This window comes from Macrosteles quadrilineatus, unplaced genomic scaffold, assembly GCF_028750875.1.
Source record: "Macrosteles quadrilineatus isolate MER2022 unplaced genomic scaffold, UCM_ALF_1.0 Scaffold_2__2_contigs__length_208266976, whole genome shotgun sequence".
Taxonomy (NCBI): domain Eukaryota; kingdom Metazoa; phylum Arthropoda; class Insecta; order Hemiptera; family Cicadellidae; genus Macrosteles; species Macrosteles quadrilineatus.
Genome location: NW_026542595.1, coordinates 161,856,357 through 161,878,601, shown reverse-complemented (window position 1 = coordinate 161,878,601; position 22,245 = coordinate 161,856,357). Strand labels below are relative to the sequence as shown.

The following is a 22,245-nucleotide window of genomic DNA, read 5'->3' as shown; positions in this document are numbered from 1 at the left end:
CAAAACTACGTAAACCATGTATCCTTGTCATCAAGATTCAAGGTTCATAAGGTTCCTACTTATGGTTAAACACAGGCTCCTGATTATCATCCTATCCTTCCAATCAAACAACCTACATTGTTGTATACAGAGGAACTAGTTTACGCATTGCCTTATCATTGAAAATTGATTGAATATACATTTATAAACAATTTGAAGCTATAAACACGTTAGGAAAAAATAAACAAACTGAGGATTTTGTATTTACTTCATTTTAATAGTCTATAGAAACATAACTACTTGAAAGCCATTTAAGAAGGCCCAAGTGATAGTAAAGGAAGATTATAAATGAAATATGTTTTAATCAATGAGAAATAACTGATTAGTTTAAAGGTTATGTTACTGATTTGTATATCCTTAAGGAATATTTCATGTCTAAGTTGGCACACCAAACATGGTAATTTTGTTTAGTATATTATGTTATTGAGAGAATGATCTTTTGGAAATAAAACTATACATTTACAAAGTGGAAGGTAAGTCGTACACTTTTGTTTTAGATACACACAATATTGTTTGCCAATGAAATCAAGGGATCTAATGAGATTAGTAATAACAGAGTATATCATTATATAATTGGTTAAAACACACATTTGGTTTTAGGTCAATAATGGTACGAACAACTGTTCATTGAAATTGATCACCCGTCTAACAAAATAGGACTAAACACCTAGAACAAGCAGTTATACAAATGATATATTGATAATGTTTAGTTCTTTTTACTGTATACAGTTACGGTATTTAGGTTAATTCAAAATCACGTTGGACTGCAATATTGAGTTAGGATAGTTGAACGAAAATTGAGTTACTAAATATTTATATAATGGTTACGTTCAAATTCCATAACATCACTACGAGTATTTTAATTGAAGTAAATGAAACTAAAATAAGTAAATTTAATAGCTTTAACTCGTTTTGATAATACCCATTTTACCTAAACAAAACCATGGTTTAATAATAAATATTTTATGAATATACTGTATCTTAGGTGCTTTTAAAACATTTTAGCTGACAGTTCATATGGGTGATGTGTGTTCACTGCTCAAACAAACCGTCAATCATAGCCTCAACCTTATACAGTACTTCACTAATGCTTTTTACACAACCAAAGGGGCAAGAAAAGATCTCACCGAAACAAAATATTCTATCATGATTTTACATTCCTTCAATTTAAAATTAATTATTTTACAATAAATAACCTGAGAAAGCTTGAGCGTTTTCTAATTAAATTGGCGTTACAGTTATTATATGGAGTTTCAATGCAATTTTTATACAAATTTGATTCAAAACTCTAATCATCCAAGAAAAAGCCATTAGAACTAAGGTAAATCTTGATAAAAAATAAATTTCCCTTCAAATACCTTAACATTTTAACAGTTTTTGCAGCTTATATTTTTGAAATATCGTGTATAGCTACAGAGACTGCATAAAATATGAGTCAATTGTACCATATAGTTATAAACAAGACATAAGAATTATATTGTATGCTGGATCAATAATTCTAAGGGCATTGCCTGCCTCTATAAAGGAGGAATCAAATTATAAACAATTTACAGCTAAATTAAAAAAATGTAGTAGTAAGTATACAGCCAAAATCGTTGGCTATATACATTACGTTCTTTTTGCTGTTCAGTAGGAGTATTTTGCAGGACGGAGCTTATCATGTTGAAAACTTGCGCGAATGGATTAATATCAACCAAATGTTTAGTCAAAATGTGCATGAGTTCAGTGCTGCAAAAGCCATTAGCTTTGTTCAGCATTCTTTCTTGAACAGCGGTTTCGACGTCGTAGATATACATTTGGGCATATGTGGGATGCTCCCCTTCTGACAGTTGAAAGGTGCCAATAGAGTGATGAATTGTGTCGTGCACCTTATACATGAAAGGCCCTCCACCGTTATGTTCTTTAATTTTAGCTCGAGTGCTGACCATTGCGAGCGCAGAGTTGTACGATCTAATGTTCTCTTTGTAGTTTCTGCTCAAATGATTTGCTCCATTAAGTAGGCTCTGGATATAATAGCTTTCTCGGTATGGTGGTAGATTCACTTTTCCTTTATTGCAGCAGGATGAAAATCCTTCGCCTCGTCCTCTTTGTTCTTCTTTAAAATGTAGCACACCACATTTCTGACATTTTAATGCCATCTCGCCGAGTGAATGCTGCTGAGTTCTTGTATTTGTCAGTGTAATTTTGTAAGTACACGTTGCCACTAACTGTTCCAGCTCCTCGTCTGGGCGCATTACGTTTTGCATTGCTTGCCATATTTTGCCTCGCCGTTTCCGACCTGCAATATTTCTTTGTCGTCGGGTCCTTGGTTTGTTTAAACTAAAAAAAATTTGTAAAAATTTTCTCCCGTCGTGTCCTATAGGTAATATTACTATGCTGGGTTTCTAATTATTTTTTAAAAACATGCAAACTGTTTACATTTCAAAACCAACAAAACAGCTGGGATTTATTTTACTTATGTATTGACATCTGTTTCAGAATATTATAACATTCAAATCAATCACAATGTTATCCTTATGGAAGGAACTTTGAGGGCAGCCCACGCCCTTTAAAAGATATATTTCGAAAATCTAAAGCCAGTTTGCACATCTACACACCTAGACGAACATTTTGGTATATAATGTGTGGGGTTAAATCTTAAAACAAAAAAGCCTTATTGTTCACAAAGTTTCATGTCGCGTATTAAATATATAGATACCTAGGATAGTAGTAGTAGGATAGTAGTGTGCTTTATGCTGTACTCTAAGCCTCCTAACTTGTTAAAATGGTCTATTTATAATCATCGATGTATCTGAATAAGGATAAAATAAGGGTAAATAAATAGTTCATGCAGTTTTTTAAGTAAACCAAACCCTGTTTAAAATAGTTTCAAACGTGATGAAAGTGAAACTTATCATATCTCATGAAAGATTTTTACATTTACCATTGCAATCCTTATTAGAATAACTGATCACGTATTACACGATACTACAGTATTATATTTGGGCTGGTATGGGCTGCTAAATGCATTGGCCACAGGTAATGGAAACAGCCTACCACAATGCAGTGGTGGAACACTAACCAGGGACACCCATGGAACATATCGACAGCAGATTACTGTAGAAATGTGTACCACAGAATTTTGAACTGATTCATGAAAGCTTGACACGATACATCTACATAATCTTGAGGCATTGACGCGTATTTCTGTGAGTATTTTGAGCTCAATATGTAAGAAAAGTGTGAATGATACAAGATAATCTGTATAACATTGTATTTTGACTTGTGCTTGTATCAGCTGTTCTTTAGCTACGGCCACTTACTAAAAGTTATAATAGGGACAGCTAGTTTTAACGCTAATAAAATGCTATTGGCTTTACTCAGGATCGAACCGGTGAACCTTTGATTGGTAGACAGGTGAGCATTTGAACTATAATGCTACATAGAGAACAATAGACCAGCACTATAACATATATAAAGAATGGCATTATCAAGAAGTATAAATCCATCACTAGGGCCAGGTATCTATAGAACGCTATTGCTTTTCTTAGTACAGTAAATAAGTAACTCATATCACCAACCAATTACGGTTTTACGAACTAGTAAAAAAAACTGGGTGGAAATATTAGCGCGTTATTACGTAGCTATATTTTTTTTCTTTTTTTAACTTTATATCCAACATTGAAATATAAAAAACTGGTCATATCGATAGTAATAGTCCTTATTTTTTCTGTTTTTTTTTCAGTTTTCATAATTATTTATGTCGGACGAACTGTAAATTTCTTTTTCATCCGAAATCACTTGTACTGTTCCTTTGTTTGTTGTGTCCTTTGTTTATTACTTTGATTTAAGGTGTGTTGTGTTGGGATTTCAGGGCTATAACATTTCACTCGTTTTTTTAAACTCCGATTGAGATTTTTTTCTGTCATACATTTTTATGTAATCAACTTGTTATTAGTTTTCTAGTTCCACTTTTAATGCTGTTTCTGCTTATCATAAGTATTAGAGACCTATATAGGTTTTGTTTATGGTATGGTTAAAACATAATTAGCCTAATTCAAAATAACAACTAGTTATATGAAAAAAATTCAAGTTTCTTGTCAAACAAAATAAAATTAATTAAAAAAACATTTTACCAATAAAAGTATTTAGGAACAAGTCAAAAGTATTCCCTATAAATGTAGGAAAATACATAACAGGTACTGGTAATTACCTTGAACTGCACGTGGTCAGTTCTAGATTTGATTGGATTCAACACAAGCCTCTGATTACCAGCCTAGACTCCCAATCAAACATTCAACATTGTTGTATACTATACAGGGATCTTGGTTACGCAATACCATTGTGGTTTACACTATTGTATGTGTTAGATTAATCCTAAGTCATCATACATTTTGTTTGTAATTTGATTTGCAATTTACATACATGTTGTATTATTGTATAACCGATCATTACGCATGTAGTTTATTCCAACACTAAATTTGTTCTTTGGTCTTAGATTTTAAGTATCCCACGAATCAGGCAGAAGGATTACGGTGATCTTTGTTAGATTTCTAGTTACTAAAGAAAGGCCTCAGTTGGCCAGTATTCTCCCAACAGGTGGAAATGTTGGTATCCCCTGGGATACCCCGGGGTCACGGAGAGGGTTTGTAGCATAGCCGATTATAACATGACACTTGGTTAGATAGCAGTAAGACAGGTAATGGTAATAAAGAGTGAGTGAGAGAGTGAGTGAGTGAATGAGTGTGAGTAAACGAATGTGTGTGTGCGCCTACAAATGTAGTAGATAGTGTTATCGGTTGGCCTCATCCTTGTTGTACACTTCATTATTTAGATTGGGAATGCGAGGGTAGGAATAAAAACACAATTTTGGAAATAGTATGATGCATGATGTTGTCCATGAAAATACCTCATCTAAAAGTAATTTTAATTCGAATTTAAATTAAGTATTGTTTTCTTTGATTTTTTAGTTTAAGTATTTAGCTTTATTAAGAAATGGATTGTCAAACATCACAGAGAGCAGGTGTCATTTTTTATGTTGAGCTAGGCTGATTTAATGTTTATTTTTAGATTATTATAATTTATTCTACTGACCACACAACTTGTTAAAGTGGTCAGTTATATTTCCAATATTATAAATGTTCATACCTTGTTAATTTTTTATGGAAATAAAATCATTTATTCATTTTTTCATTTATTCATTTATTCATTCATTCATTCATTCATTCATTCATTCATTCATTCATTCATTCATTCATTCGTTCGTTCATTCATTCATTCATTCATTCATTCATTCATTCATTCATTCATTTATTCATTCATTCATTCAGTCATTCATTTATTTATTTATTTATTTATTTATTCATTTATTCATCCCTCACGAAAAATGAATAATCTCAATCTTTAAAGAACAGAAAAACAATCTTACTTTTGCGTTTCAAACGTAGGTAGTGTTATTCCGTAACTACATATACCGTACTGATATAACGTGTATAAACTGATATAATTCCTTACTGTTATCCGTTACTTCACTAATACTTAATATAAATTATAACTGAAATATTATAGTAATACACTGTTTTTAATAAATTATTTTCAATTTTATAAGTTTTTCAAAAATGATTTTGCATCCACGAGACATACCAAATCAGTTTAAGATATTTAAGTAGATAAAGTAGTAAAGAGAACATAATACTGAAACAAAGAAACCCTAAAGCCGATTTACATTAAATATCTTTTCAGACTGTTTAAACGTCCTCTGAACTTCCTAATCAAACAACTTGAGCGAATTTGAGGTCAATTTAGTTTCAAACAAACCATACAAAGAGCTTAATTTTTGTATATTCCATAGGCACATCAGAAGAAATTTTAAGAATAGGGTTTGTTACATAATCGTGGTTTTTATCTGTGTTTTAAACAATAAGCTACAAACATGTTATGTTTAAAATAGTAAATTACTGTTTTTCATTCAATATATTTTTTATTTTCCTGAAGAAAAAAAAACTAATTGGTAAATAAAATGTTTATTTCAACTGCGAAATTCACTAATATTAAATCAAAGACTTGCTTTACTAATTCTCTAGATATATATTATTTTAAAGATTTTACCATCTTTCACACCCAAATACAAAATTCACATAAACTTCAGAAGGCTTGATTCAACAGTAATTAATTGATTGTATAAATTAACTGGATAGAGTTAAAAATGCCTAAATCATGTATATACTGAAACAAATTAAGTTAATTAATTACACACGTGGGATTTAGTTGAATGATATATAGTTGTTCAAGGACAACTGATAAAATCTCTACCTAGAAGAAGTCAAATTACTTAAGTCAGGAACCTGTACATTTACTGTCTTGAGTTGCTCAGTACACCAGTTAAATATTTTAATTAGAACTGTTTATGTAACTGGTAGGTAAAGAAATAAACAGAGGTATGTATAATATCTAGTACTGTCATATATTGCTTCACAAAATGTCTATTTCAATGTTTGTAAGGGCACTGTTTTGGGAAAGAGATTATAAAGTACATTAATTAATTTAACACTATTGTACAAGTATATACTTTTGTAACTGATTTTACCAAACGACCAGCGTTTACCCTGCCGTTAGTTGCAGATTACAGCCAATGATCGCTACAATCAGAGAACATTACATAATATCGTCGCGTGAGTCACGGTTTTACCTTTCGGTCTTGTGGAGATGGCCATTTTATTACCGGAGTGGAAACATTTTCTTACAAAAAATGTAACAATAAATAAATATAACTGTAGACAAAACTCAGGCTTCCTACTGACAAAAATAAATTGAATAAATTTCAAAATTTTGTAATTATTATTTTATTCTGCTAGGTATTTCTCGTTCTGTTTTTCAATGCGATTTATGCTTATCCCTGTCATAAATGATTGACTAAAGGATTGTTCACTATCAACTAATGTAAATAGCTAATACTATATGATTCAGTTAAGGAGTTTACAATTCCATAACCAGAACGAAGTGATTGACAAACTGCAAAGGAATATTTATTGTAATGAAAGGATACTGATTCTTAAAATGCCCTAAAACAAACCACTGATTTTATCTTTTTGCTCTTTCAGAGTTAATAATATTTTTGAACATTTATGAATATGTGTAATGCGATTGGCACTGGGGAAATATAAAATTAAAAATTTACAGCAAATAGTTTTACTCGTACAATGCTGTTATCCCTCTTAGGTGAAAAATGAATAAGGAATTATTGTTATTAGGTTTTAGTCCAAAAATATGTAGTTGGCAAAAGTGTTAATATTATAAGTATTCATTGCCAGGGAAACAGGTATCTCGCTTCTTAACAGGAAATTTCTTTTTACTCACCACAGTTCTCAGTTTTAGGCCATACCTGAAATAATAAAATCATATTAATATTAATAAACCAAGGATATAGACTAACAATTATCACATTTTGATTTTTACTTTGTTAGGTTTAAAACATTAATCTGTGTTAGAACAAAATTAAAAAAAAAATATGACTACGTTGTTCGAAATACACACTCGTAGTAAAAATCGTACATCATACATCCGAATGTTTAGGTACTTAGCATATAAATGCGCAGCACAAGAGTAACAAATGGAAAGTTAACGATGGAGGCAGCCGAGACGGGCGTTGAACACAGAATATAAATTCAAAAGCTGCGATCTCGTGATATATTTCGTTTTTTTTAATAAACGGTCAACGAAAGATTTGCTGAAGCTGAAACGTAATAATATGATGTAAAATACACCCACCGCAGCAAACTTACAGACTAAGAGAATTTATATTTACCTGGCTGAATTTCTACTATAATATTCCCAAAAGTGTCAGATTTATTTGTTATTTAAATAGCATGAATTTTAATGAGTACTTAGGTTTGCTGCTACAGGGAGTGTGTTGAGGTGTGTTTTTTTATTGAAACGTTAATAGCTTTGTATTAAATGAATTAAATGGCACAATTTGATTAAAATTATTTATTATCCAAAAGAATAACATAGGAATTTTAAATTTAAATTTGTTTAAATCATCTCCGTAACCGTCAGGCTTACACCAACGCTCCAATATACAATATTTGTTTCTTTTTTAAGCTCTACAAAATGGTTTGAAAGAAAATTGTGATTTTTTTTGTTTTTTAGGGGAAAAATTGAAAAACACAATTTTTACCCCATAAACCCTGCATAAGGCTGGTTTTATGCACCGCGACAGTCGCGTGTCGCGTGTCGCGGCGCGACTCAAGTTCTATTGAGTTAAATGGGAGCATTTATGCACCGCGACAGCGACAAACTGCCGCGGAGCGACTCTAAATACCCGCGACAGGTTTTAGAATCGCAGCTTCAAAAAATGTGTCGCGCGCGGTTCAAGTTCTATTGGATCAAATGAGCACGTTTATGCACCGCGACAGTCGCGGCGCGACAGTAGTATTTTTCATACTCCACGTGGTATATTCTCCATATATTTATATTGATTAATGTTAATAATTAGTATATAAATGAGTTCTTTACTCTTTATTTGTAATATAAATTACATCATTATATTATGTAATGACATTTTTAAGAGGGTTGACCCAATTCCAACTGTAAATTGTATGTGTTGTTTAAATAACTGGGGTTTTGTCATTAACGTGTACAACACTACAGGGTCTATATTTTAAACAACTTAATAATCACTTCTACATCAAAACACAACACACAACATTGGATTGAGAACAGACTGATTTCTTTAATTCCCCCACCACCGGATGTGAGTTTACGCGACAAAAAAGTGTCGCTGTCGCGTGACATTTTTGTCAGCCGCAAGACGTGGCACGACTCGTGACTCGCGACTGTCGCGGTGCATAAAACCAGCCTAAGCCCCTGTTCCCATAGTCCGATCATGCTGGTTCGCGAACTCGTTCAAATAAACGTAGGTTTACACTTTGTACCAAACAGCTACTTCGTTTAAAAAGTATTTAAACATTTTGCAATGTTTATCCTACATCAGTAGGTCTACACATTTCTATTAAAAATTTTAAAAAAATGTACAAGGCGTTTATGACGTAATATATACATGTATCGTATATTTTATTTAAGTTCAAGGATTAATTTACAAGCGTCACAGCTATTGAACACAAAGTAAGTAAGTAAGTTAATTGAAATAATGTAATATAGGTATAAATAATATTAATAAGGTGATGTGAAATAATACCAATAAAGGTGGTAACGAATGTTTGATATCGACCAGTTGACGAAAGTAAAAGACAATAATTGGCAGTCGAGCCTTGTCCCTAGACGCATCAGACACTTTGTGGTCGTTTGTGCATGGCGGACAGTAATTATGTGAATAAACAACAATGCATTTATCAATACTCTCTTTATTTAAACTGGATAATACTTCATATGTACTAGTTTTACTACTACATCGATGAACAGGCGGCGTGCATCTGCCAACTGCCATGGGAACACATTTCCTAGCTATATTAAATAAAAAATTGCATAATATGGGCTAAATGGGTTTTCTTATGGGTAATATAACGTTATATTTCCATAGTTCTGTCAATACTACTATACCCATTTTGGATAACACATTTTTAAATAAAGTGTTAAGAAAAACGTGTATCTACACCCAACGAGAAATAGTTCAATTATTGTAGAAAAAAAGCAAACAATTTGAGTTAGTTTACACACCTATAATATGTAGCCTATGGAAATAATTTCCATTTATTTATTGATTCGACATATTGCAGCATGCCACACTGCTCGACCATGTACTTAGAATGGTGCAGCTAGTGTAATGATTAGTAGTTTCATTCCTGCCCGGATTTGGTTTTTATTTTTGGTTCCACCAATTCCAAATGCCTTTTGTTGTTTGGTAACACAACAAGCTTACGACGCAGTGGTTTAGAGCAAACTTTTACCAATATTTCTAATATCTAAATAAAAACAGCTCTCTGATTTGAGAAGAACGTTTTCTGTAATAAGTAATTTCTATTTTAAAAGACCTACGATAGTTACAACTAAGTTCGATATACAAGTTAGTAACGTACAGAGCACATATTTAGGATGAATACCTCATTAGACTGTCAGAGAGATTTTAACAAAACATAAACATATTTGTTTGATTTCCAGTTTAAAGGAGGCTCTTACACACGGCATGCGGGTGCGACAAAGCCTAATTGGCAAAGGGATAGCTCGCCTCTGACCAATTAACATTTTTTCATAAACCCTTTGTGTCGTAGTCACTTTGTGATGCAACTCAAAATCTGGGACATTTGAACGTTTTGTGCGGAATATTAACAGTGCACTTTCATTGTGGAGGTTACATCACAGACGATTCCGTCAGAAGTGGCCTTTTGTATTTAATGAGTTGTTATGAAATTGAAAGTATTTTAATTAACGTCAAACTCACCGAGAATATTTTGTAGGACTTCAATTGAAGTTTATAAAACAATATTTGGCAGAATTCGTTGATTATGGTGAAATAGTATTTGTCAATAGTTACAAACGTTTATATAAATGGATTTCAAACGCAATAAAACAATTCCAATCTGACAAATCTGTATATTAATTTTAACCTTAGTTCAAACTATTTTCGGGAGAGTTAATGTGTCACGATCACAATTGTTTATCTTATATGAACAGGGTTCAACAAGTCCGCGTACAGTCTTGAACCACATAATACGTACGAATTTTCAGTTGGTGGACTGTAAAAAAAAACAAAAACTACAAGTTCACTGCTTGTTGCTACTGATTATGATTTTAAGCTGCCACCATTTTGACTAGGATGAACATCTTAGGTCGAGTTTATGCTAAGAGTTCTCGTAATAGAGAATATATTACTTGACCTATGCTCTAACTACAGATGCGTTCTTGACTCCCTTGGATCGCCCCCCAGTATGATGCAAAAATCATATTCGTTGCAAAACGTAGATTCATAAATGAAGTGTCAAGCTTCTATGCATTATCTGCAACGGTTCAAAAAATAAAATGTCGTTTCGGACCTTGCTGCGGTCCCTGGATAGCTTACGACAATAAAATGCTATTAAGGACTAATGGACCCAGATTTCCTTATCAAACTAACCTCTTAAATGTATGGATTTCCTTGCATTTTCAATAATATACATATCCTTGACCAAATTCCACACAAACGTAATAATACCATTATAACACACTTTAACCACTTGTCTACCCTAGAAATTGTATACCTATTCAAAAACTAACTTTAAACATACATTCTATCTTCTTTCCATCCCATACGTTCTGTCCCCGGTCTGTGTGGTACAGAGAAGTAACGGTAAATATAACGTTGTTCTGGCGAAGTAACAGATATTTATGTGCTTAGTTGGGCAAGTCTAGTCTCATAAAGGTTGACAAGTTACAATATGAGAAAAGTTACGGTTTGTTTGTTACCAAGGGATCCTGTCTTGGAATGTACTTTTCACATTTCACTGTTACTGGAAACAAAACTGTCACGGATCATTGTCTAGAGGTTTGTTTTAGGCCAGAAGTTCAACTAAAGTGAAGGTGTATTATGTCTAATCTTTGTGCACGTTTTACGCTCTAACGTAGTCTGAATATTTATTGACAAACTAAACTATGCTGTAAGTTAAAACAACTATTGTGTTTTTGTGTTAAGTATCAATAAAGCATGATGTCAGCTTTAGTAATGTTAATATTTTTTAAAGAGGGTTTCCGTTTTGACAATACAATATTTAGCCATGGTGTAGTATTGTTTTCAATCAATGGAAATAAACCTAAACAATTAAGTTTATAAATAATTATGACACCCGCAATACTCTATTATATTTTTTACGATCGTTTACTTTTCTTTTGCACCTGTAATTCGAGTCTAAGTAAATAATGTTAAAGTGAAACAAAATATCAAAGCTAGCATTTCGAATTTTTATTATTGTTTAAAACACTCCCCTTACAAAGAGTCATCCAATTTTCATATACTACCTTGAATTGACGCAATTACCAGAAAACCACAATTGCGCAGCTGGTATTCTCCAATTTCTTCAATCTAACTTTGGCAAATCAAGTTACTTTGATGACACGGAGTAACGGGTAAAAGCACAATTAAACTGTAACTCTGAATGGGGAAAGTTTTATATATTGAGGTTTGAGGTCTGGGCTCATGCGTGCGGCACGACATGTTCTATGACTTACAGACAGATTATTAAACGTAAATATAGAAAATGTGATATCGAATTGTTGCCAAAGGCCTCTAAATATCGGTATTCCTATTACGTATTAGGAATTTCTACAAACTATACTCACATTTTTCATTATTTAATAAATGTAAAATATTGTCATTTGCAAGAAAAACTAACAAATTATATTGCTTATTTACAGTGTAATTTATAGCAGTTTACAGTACTCCATTTTGTACTCATCGAATTAACGTATAAAATCACTGAAAATTATTCTATATCATAAAATTAATTAATTAGGCCTAAAAAGATGTGAATATTAAACTAGCTTCTTTCTAAATGCTATATGATAGCACGGGTTATATCTTCAGTATCTAATAGTCAATGGTTATACTTAATTATTGAGACACTAATTCTTAGTCTAATTTAGTCAATTATAAATAATTGAAGTGAATCGGGTTTTATATTCATTATGGCTGAGATAGTTGATTTAATTGAAGACATAATTAAGAATCACTTAAGATTGATTAGTCTACCTGCGACTTAGTTTAATGTTCAGTTCTGTTTTCTCAGTTAAGTTGGATTAAAGGCAATCAACACTAACAGTGCGAAATATCGTTACCCAAATGTTTCATATACAGTATATGCAGTGCTAATAAAGATCGTGAACGTGTTAGAAATTTCGTAAACCACACTCATATCAATCGCATACTTGAATGAAAGGTTTTGATGTGAAACTTTACAAAAAATTTTGGTTTTTCGATTAACCCTCTCCTAAGGACACTAACCTCACTCCACTATTGAATCACTTATTGAACACTATTAAGGGGTTTTATTGAATCACAGTAGTTTTTTGTTTTATTTTTCCCTCAGTTAATCTCCTGATTCTAAATATTGATGTTTACATGAGGATAAAGTTATTAGTTTTGATTCTGCCGCCCAGTATAATGCAAATAAACAATAGACTTTCATTAAAATAAGCAATAATTACTTGCTTGTATAATGAAGCAAAAAAATTGCTTGTATAATCCATGGTTGGTTTGTGTAACCGTGTATGTTACAGAGTAGATTTAGAGACCCATATTATTGCACACCCTTTGCGAAGCAGGAGCAGAACAACTATTATGTATAAGGTTATAACAGCTAGGCAATATCGCTGCAAATAATAGGATATTGAGGCTTGCAAGTATCTGCTTATTGACGTTTGTATTCCTTAGGGGAATACATCTTTATATTACATACAATATATCTATTGAATGTTATTACATTATTTGAAATTAGTTTTATTCCTTCGTATTCTGTAAGAAAATTGCCTAGTAAAAACATTACTACCACCGTGTTTTGCATACGTGTTGATTTAAATTCATTTCAGTGTATAAATAAGAAATGATGACGATAAAAAACAAAAAGGCGACTGTATGGGTAATATTATAGTTTTGGAAATATTTATTGTGATCCTTGGATTTTTATTTAGTCTTAGAATAATAACTTGAGTGGTCGGTAGAGAGTTCAGGGACACTCTCTATATAAACATATTTTAAGTTTAAAAAGAGATTAAGCTCAAACAAACCAATGTAATGTAAATAGAATAAAAGTTAGACGTCGAGATTAAAGACAAAAAAAAACTTTTAATTGTAATTTTAATAGTTCTTAACCAAAATTACATGGCAGGCTTAGTAATTATATCAATACTTATCTATAGGGTATAATAATAGACAAGCATGTTTCTTTAAAACCTTTTATCTCAGCTCATGTGCATCGTAGCGAAAATCTACGCATACAGTTGGAAAGGTATTTTCCTGTAGGTGTGCAAAATCCCTTTATAAATAAAAAAGGCACAAAAATAAGCACAAAAAACTAATTTTAAATTTAAAAAAATTGACATGGGGCTTATGAGTTGCTATGCTGGTGAACGAAATATAAACAAAAAATCTAAGCAAATGGAAGAAATTACAATCTGTAAATGTTTTATGAAATGTTTTATTTACAGCGTGGGGTGAAAATAGTCTGTACATAAAATATTTATTTTTAGTCGATTTTAGCGAATTTCCCTATAGGGAAGTAGCTATTACCGTAGGTGGCACGGTAAGACCTAGACCCGGGACCGATTTACTTTTTCATTTTGATGTCCCCAGAGGCCAAAAACACCATTCGTTCAAATTTTTATATATGTATATATATATAGACATATATATATATATATATATATATATATATATATATATATATATATATATATAAATATATATATACGTCCGTTAACGCGATAACTTGAGTAATTTTTGTCTGAGTTTGATGAAATTTGGTTTAAAGGTGTAAAGCGGGATAAACTTGAATGAGTTCGCGAACCAGCACGATCGGACCATGGGAACGGGGCTTTATGGGGGGTTTTATGGGGTAAAAATTGGGTTTTCTCACTTTGGACCCTGAAAACACAAAATTTCCCGATTTCTCTTTAGGCCTTTTTAAAGAGCTTAAAAAAACAAATAATTTAGTATATAAAAGTATTTTTGTTCGGTTATTAGTAACGGAGAAAATTAAAAAAATTGTAAATTTAAAATTCCTATGTTATTTTTATGGAGAATATTGTCAATTGTTGTAGTTTGCTTGTTTATGTATATATTTTGATCAAACTTGGCAAATTTATTTATTTTGTACTAAGCTATCAATATTTTACTTAAAAACACACTTTATTAGTTTCCTTGTAGCAGCAAACCTAGGTACTCGTTAAACCTAATGTTATTAAAATATTATATTTAACTGAAAATCAATTCAGACAAATGGAAATTCGCTTAGTCGGCAGGTTTGCTGCGGCGGGGGTATTTGACAGTATTATTATAATGAATAAAAGGAAATTACTATCGATAGTACAATGTCCAATAAAAAATATCCAATGCCATAAAACCTTTTTCCTTTTCCTTATCCTGCTATCGTTGAAAAATATCACATTTAAACATATTAATGCAGAGTAACTAATAAATGAACAACAAATCAGTAAAATCTTAACTTTTTCGCATGAATTAACTTCTGTTAAAAACACGAAAGGTTGTTAGAACGTGAGTTTTTTTCGCTAACTTCAGTCAATTATACTGTAGTTGGTTATAATATGCGTTGTCAAGAGAACTGTTTTCGTGATACTAATATTTAAAACAAAATTAAGAAATAAAATTATATTTTGAATTTGCATCACCGTGTAGGAGGGGCGGGCTCGATTCCCGGCAAATCCACAACCCATGGGTATGGACCGCTTTCCTCAGCCACTTCTTTAAAACAAACAAATATATAGGGTGTCCCATGAAGGGGTTTAAACGTTTGATTTTATATTACGCGCCCATTCATGCACCGGACTTTTTGAAACTTTACACAGTTTACAAAGTAGGTTCTAAAAATATTCTGGAAAAATTTCAACTCCCTAACCTTAGTAGAAACAAAATGGCGGCATATTGAAAAAGTTACTTTAAAAACATTAAAAAAGGTATTTTTGGTTTTATAAAATATTTTTATTGTTACTTTCCAGGGCAATATGACTTTTAAACAAGAAAAAAATAGAAAATAGCCAAATGGAAAACTAAAACTTAATCAAATAACTAATAAATAATAATAATAAATAAATAACTAATAATAAATCATGAAAGTAGTTTTTATAGAAAGTACATTGGTAAATTTGTCAATAAGCCGCCATTTTGTTTCTACTAAGGTTAGGGAGTTGACATTTTTCCAGAATATTTTTAGAACCTACTTTGTAAACAACTGTGTAAAGTTTAAAAAGGTTTGGTGCATGAATGGACACGTAATATAAAATCAAACGTTTAAACCCCTTCGTGGGACACCTGGTATAACTTAGTGTTGAATTCATTAACACCCACGTTTACACCCTAGGACAGGACTCTAGACTTATAGAACCGTTTATTTGTTACCTTCGGCTAGGCCTATATAGCCACATGTTTTCATACCTCTACCTCTAAGCCATAATTGACTGTCGGGATTTGAACCAGGGACTAAATCCTCGCACTCAACCACTAAACCAGCTCGTTCTTGAGTGCTGTTTTACTTAGGAAATATCAAAATAAACTGTTACCTGAACATGCTTGTGGTGGTAACGGGAAGATTAGCGTCGTGGAACTCTTTCTCCTAGCAACAGCGCAGCCGAGCGACTGGGGCTTGAAGCTGCGCAACTGCTGCATGAAGTCCGAGCACTCCATGAGCGCAACGTCGGCGAAGTGCAGGTCGCACAGGATGTGGTTTTTGAAGCGACGAGCGCGTTTCTGGTTGGGCCCGGTCAGATTGAGGCCACAGGAGTTGCAGCGCAGGCATTCCTCATGGTAATGGTTATTGTCGTATAGCGCCGAGGGCTCTGGAACAAAATACAAAATGTTAGTAACAGGGAAAAACTGCAACATTTATAATTAGGCTTATTTATTTATAATTTCAAGACTTTGTTATCCAGAAAACACTAGTTATTAATGACGAAGAAACAATAGGGTACCAAATGATGGCAACTGTTTTATGGTATGTTGGTGGGCTGTAATCAAACGAAAAGGTGACGATTAGATGAGTAATAGCTTTAAAATATTCTGCAATGATGATCATTAAATGATCAGTGAAAAAAATGTGGCGTTAAAAAATATTAAGGGATATTTTTACTTAGGCTTAATTTGTTTTGCAGATTCAATCGATCTTTTATATACCCAGGTAGCACCTTTTCGAAACCCATTCTATATTTCTTTGTTTGAAGTTCATTGTTGGTGATGGTGAGTTAATGTTGTTAATTGCATGTTGTATCATGACTTGACTGCTATACAGTGCATATTTTTTTACTACTACACTCTGTAGTGCATTCCAACTTAGGTTGGGCGTTTGTGTATTGTTAGTTGTAATGTGTTGGTTAAGTTTTTTTCACCTGAAGACGGGATCAGATTCCAGATCCCGAAACGTTGTGTATTGTTTTTTACATTCGTGATGGAAAATGTCCGCAATAAACCTTTGAACAACATTCTATATTTATAAAAAAAAAATTCTGTGTACAATTTATCGTGATATTTAAACACTGATTGACCTTGCATGAACGGATGGGAGTGTAAAAAGCAAAGACTGACAAAATTTACCTACGCTTCATAAAAATGAATGATTGTTAGAAAACCAAGGATGTTTAATAACATAAAACTGGGTACTATAAAATGAAATAGCTCTTGGGGGAAGTGTGGTGCACCAAGAAAAATTACTTTAGTCAGCAGAGAACCGAGATCTAACAGGAAAAGTGGAAATGAACTGTCCTCACCCATGTGTTTTATTTTAATAAGAAATTTTAAAAAGGAAAATCTTAAACATTTTATTTAACATCAACGATATAAAAAAGTCAGTGTTTCAAATTATTTATAGTACATTTAAAAATATTGATCTCAAGTCTTGAGAAGTGTGTACACTTACGATTTGTTTCGGGGGGATTAAATTTGTAGTTTATTTTTATATTACTTCTAAATAGCAATGTCCCTTATTCTATTTTTATTATTATTATTATCGCTATGGAAAAGTTGTATAAATCGAATATCACATACTTTGTTTTATGATAATTAATTATTGCTCAATGGTGTACAATTTCATCGATTATAATAAAATAAATATATTTTAGAAACTATTTATTTTGCTAATCTTACTACGGCCATTTACGTAGCGATTTTTATTGATTCCCGTAAAATTTTCACCGACTCCTGAAATAAAATATTTACACTTAAAATACACTACCACTCCCTAATATGCTTATTGAGAGTGTAAAAAGGCGTATTGAAAAAGGCATAAAACTAAATCATGACATTGTAGCAACACAAAATTCATCCCTATATCGCAAAGCATGTTCTGCATTTATTGTTTCGGAATGGTATGAAGTTTCAACCTGCGGGCTTTATCAATCCATTTCGTGAAAAAATACAATACTAATAAATATCTTAAATTCATTTTATAATAATCAGAAACAATTAAATAATTCACAAAACAAATATTTTAACGATGCCCTCCGGGAGTTTTTTTAACAGACTTGCGTACAAATTTAGTTTTTTAATGACGAGTTATTATTTTACTTCAGACAAATGCTTTGCCTATGAGCTTAAGAGAGTTGAGTTACTATGTTGGAAAAGGAAAACATTATAATAGCTTCGACGTACAATAACCGACTTATAACAGCTCTAAAACTACTAAATAAAAAACAATAAGTAATTCCAGAATTTTAATACTAATTTTTAATACCTACAATTTTAATGCATGGTTATCTAAACTATTATTTTACGTCTTAATTTGGGGTGATGGCAACAGAAAACTATAATGTAATGTATACTGAAAATTAATTAAGCAACGTCTAAAACACTATACAATACTAGTTCTAACTTTTTAAACTTGATTACGGTAATTAATTACGACAAATGTGAGGACAGGGAAATACAAAGGAGAAAAGCGCAGGTCATTATGACTTGCTAAGTAAATCCCAGACTTTCATTAGCACAAACATTTATTAAAGTCTCTCTGTGTGCCATTTGTATTAATCATAACAGTGGTAAAACCGAAGAAGCACTTTTAACAAAGAACATTGGTTAGTCTAATTAATAGAGGCCATTATTCAAAGTATCGCATCAAAAAATGTTTAACGAGTTATTTTTGAATTTCTCTAAGTTTTATATGATAAAATATAAACAGTTTATGGTTCACTAAGTAATAGATAAACATTTTATGTACAAGTTTATAAGAGTCTAACATAGATTGACGCCCTCTTTGAATTTAAATTCTAAGCTGATATTCAAGTGACTATTAAAACTAATAATATTTTCTACGAATATTCTTTTTATTCGTCTAACTAAATTAGTAGTACATATGCTTTAGCAATCTTAAAATCGTAAAATGAATACATCCTAAAAATATATACAACGTGGAAATAATCATATAAAAATTCAAAAATTTTAATGATATGCTTCATTCCAGAGGGCAACATGGGTTTAGAAAAATAGCTTTTGTCAGAGAAGACTAGAGTCGCTAAATAAAAAAAGGGGAACAGACAAACCCTGACTACTTTCATACTTATATAAAATATAATAGAGTGTAAAGCATATCACAAATATAACTTTTTTTTTTAATTATTACCTTAAAATTGTTTGAAGAATGCAATACAGTACTTTGATATTTACACATACAAGGGTATTCGGCCCAAAATGGTATTTAACCTTTTTGATTTTCACTTTGAAAGATTGATTTTTAAAGTGTTGCGTATAATGTAGATTCAGTTATTCTGAAAAATTACTTTTTTTCCATATCATGGAGCCATTTGGTCTCTCAAACGAGAACAATATGTAAGAATAATATATTTTTCGGCTAACAATATGGTATCTCAATAAAAATTTTGAATTGTGATTTACATTTAAAATAAGATCACAACATCAACATGGATTTGTACAGGGAAAATCAACCACATCTGCCATAATAGCGCTAACTGAATATGTAATAGATAATCTAGAAGAAGGAAACATACCAACCGCAATTTTCCTTGATTTCAGCAAAGCATTTGACTGCTTAGATCATACACAACTGTGTAACAAGTTGAGAAAAATTGGAATTGGTGGGAAAACTGCAGAATGGTTCAAGAGCTATTTAACTGGAAGAAGTCAGATGGTTGAACTCAAATACACTGAAAAGGGATCTACACAAACAGTAAGATCAAAGTTATTACCTGTAGTAAGGGGTGTTCCACAGGGTTCTGTGCTGGGCCCCATCCTTTTCATCTTGTTTACAAATGATCTCCCTCACTATTTGGAAGACTACAGCAGGACTCTTATGTATGCAGATGATACCGTACTCCTCATTGGGGGGAAAAACCCTGAAGCCCTTGAAATCAGCTCGTTTGTTTCCATAAACATGGCAATACAATATTGCCAAAACAACAGCTTAGTAGTTAATGAAGAGAAAACACAACAACTGGTCTTTGGTAGGAGAAATAGTGGGGTATGCAGGATCCCAGACATCGAAGGCCCAGAAGAAGCAAAGTATTTAGGTTTAATAATAGACCAGAAACTGACATGGACCCCCCATATTGACAGCCTGTGTAGTAAGCTGAATAGCAGTGTCTACGTGATAAGAAGGATAAAAACCATAAGTGACACCAACATAGCCAAGATTGCCTACCACTCACTGTTTGAATCACATCTTCGATATGGCCTTGAAGTATGGGGAAACTCATCGGCAACCAACCTCCAACGTGTGCTTATCCACCAGAAAAAAGCAGTAAGAATATTAGCAGACATGGACAAGAGAGAAAGTCACAGACCGAAATTCCGTGAGCTAAAAATCCTAACGATTACAAGCCTGTACATCCTAGCTGTGGCTACTCACGCAAGCAGGCTACAGATCCAACGAGGTACGGATAGACACAGCCATAACACCCGACAGGCTATGAATTACACACTTCCAGTCCATCATCTAACTCTTTTTGAAGAAAAGCCTTCCTACATGGGAGCGAAGTTCCTGAACCTGCTCCCAGAGACAATAAAAGGCCCCAGCATAAGCAGCACCAGACAACGCTTATCGGCTTGGCTTGTGGAGAGACCGTTCTACACAGTTGAGGAGTTCATGAACTGGAGAACTTCACCGATGTTCCAGTGAGGATTAAACAATCCTCTCAATCTCTGTAATGACGCCTATTCTGTACTCTATGTTCAAGAATAAAGTATTCTGATTCTGATTCTGATTCTAAGTTAAATTGTATAAGTTTATAAATGTTAATGTTATTATTTCAAAGTCTTAAATGCATAGTATTTGTATTGATGACAAATTTAATAAAGCATGACCTTAAAACTTAGTCAGTTATTCTTTACCTAAAGATTTATTTTTCTAAATAAATACATGTAAAAGCGGTTTTAAAGCGTTAGTCTCGGCAAGATTTCAACCTCTTTACTTCAGAAAAGAACCCCCTAACTGTAATTACAATGAAAGAAACTTTTCACCACACTACGATGTTTTAAGCAGTTTTACAAATGTGAATTGGAGGCTGAAAGCTACGTATTGAGTTCATCCTAGCTGTCATCGTCATTTAGGGACTGAGCAGGTTTTTGTGGCCCTAGGGCTGAAAATCAGCTGTTCGCTTATTAACTTAAAACAAAAATGTATATTTAATAAACAAACTGTATCCATAATATGCATTGCAATACAGTAGAATGTTTTTATTCTCAAGGCTGCTTAGAAACTATTTATTTTTTTTTTTTACTGATTCCTCTGAATAATTCTTCACATAACCTTAAATTTGCAGTTATGTTGACTGTTCGTGTGAATATTGTTAAAAATATAATTATTTATTCATTTAATAATGTCCATAGTAATTATGTTAAAAAGAAAATATGATGTTTCCTTGGTATCAGAGTTTAGTTGTTTGTTATTTTTTGAATAAAAGGAAGATGTATACAAAAATCTAGTTTCTCATTCTATCTGTTTTACAATTAAATCAAATTGATTTTTGATCCACTAGACGAGTTGTTATTTTATACGATATTTCCAACATATATTTTCTCAATTTTGTATAGTGTAGTGGAAAATAGCGTTAGTACCACGGGCCGAAAAGGCTTTGCAACTCTCGATCGTTTTAAGTTATCGACTTCGTCTCGAAGATAAAATAATGATTTCGAGCCGGCAAAACCTCATTTCCGGCTTTAGGTAAGAAATGTACTACAATATCTACAGCAACTTCAGATACAATGTAAGTGAAATAATATAATACCCCCGCCGCAGCAAACCTGCCGACTAAGCGAATTTCCATTTGCCTGAATTGATTTTCAATTGAATGTATTTAATTAACATTAGGTTTTATGAGTACCTAGGCTTGGTGCTACAGGGAGGGTAAAAAAGTGTTTTTTTAGTAAAATATGAATAACTTTGTATAAAATGAATAAATTTACCAAGTTTGATCAAAATATATCCATAAACAAGCAAACTACAACATCTTACAATATTCTCCATAAGAATAACATGGGAATTTAAAAATAACATTTTTTATAATTTTCTCCGTAACCAATAATTGTACAAAAACACTTTGATATACTAAATTATTTCTTTTTTTAAG

General features: G+C 32.2%; 1 protein-coding gene across 1 annotated transcript in view; it reads right to left on the bottom strand.

Moving 5' to 3' along the window:
- LOC128986173 (uncharacterized) overlaps window positions 1–22,245 on the bottom strand; it is a 403,677-nt gene that overhangs the window by 161,147 nt on the left and 220,285 nt on the right. Inside the window, exon 7 of the mRNA XM_054406359.1 lies at window positions 16,237–16,512. Coding sequence (XP_054262334.1) covers window positions 16,237–16,512 — 276 coding nt within the window. The remainder of the gene's footprint in view (window positions 1–16,236; window positions 16,513–22,245) is intronic.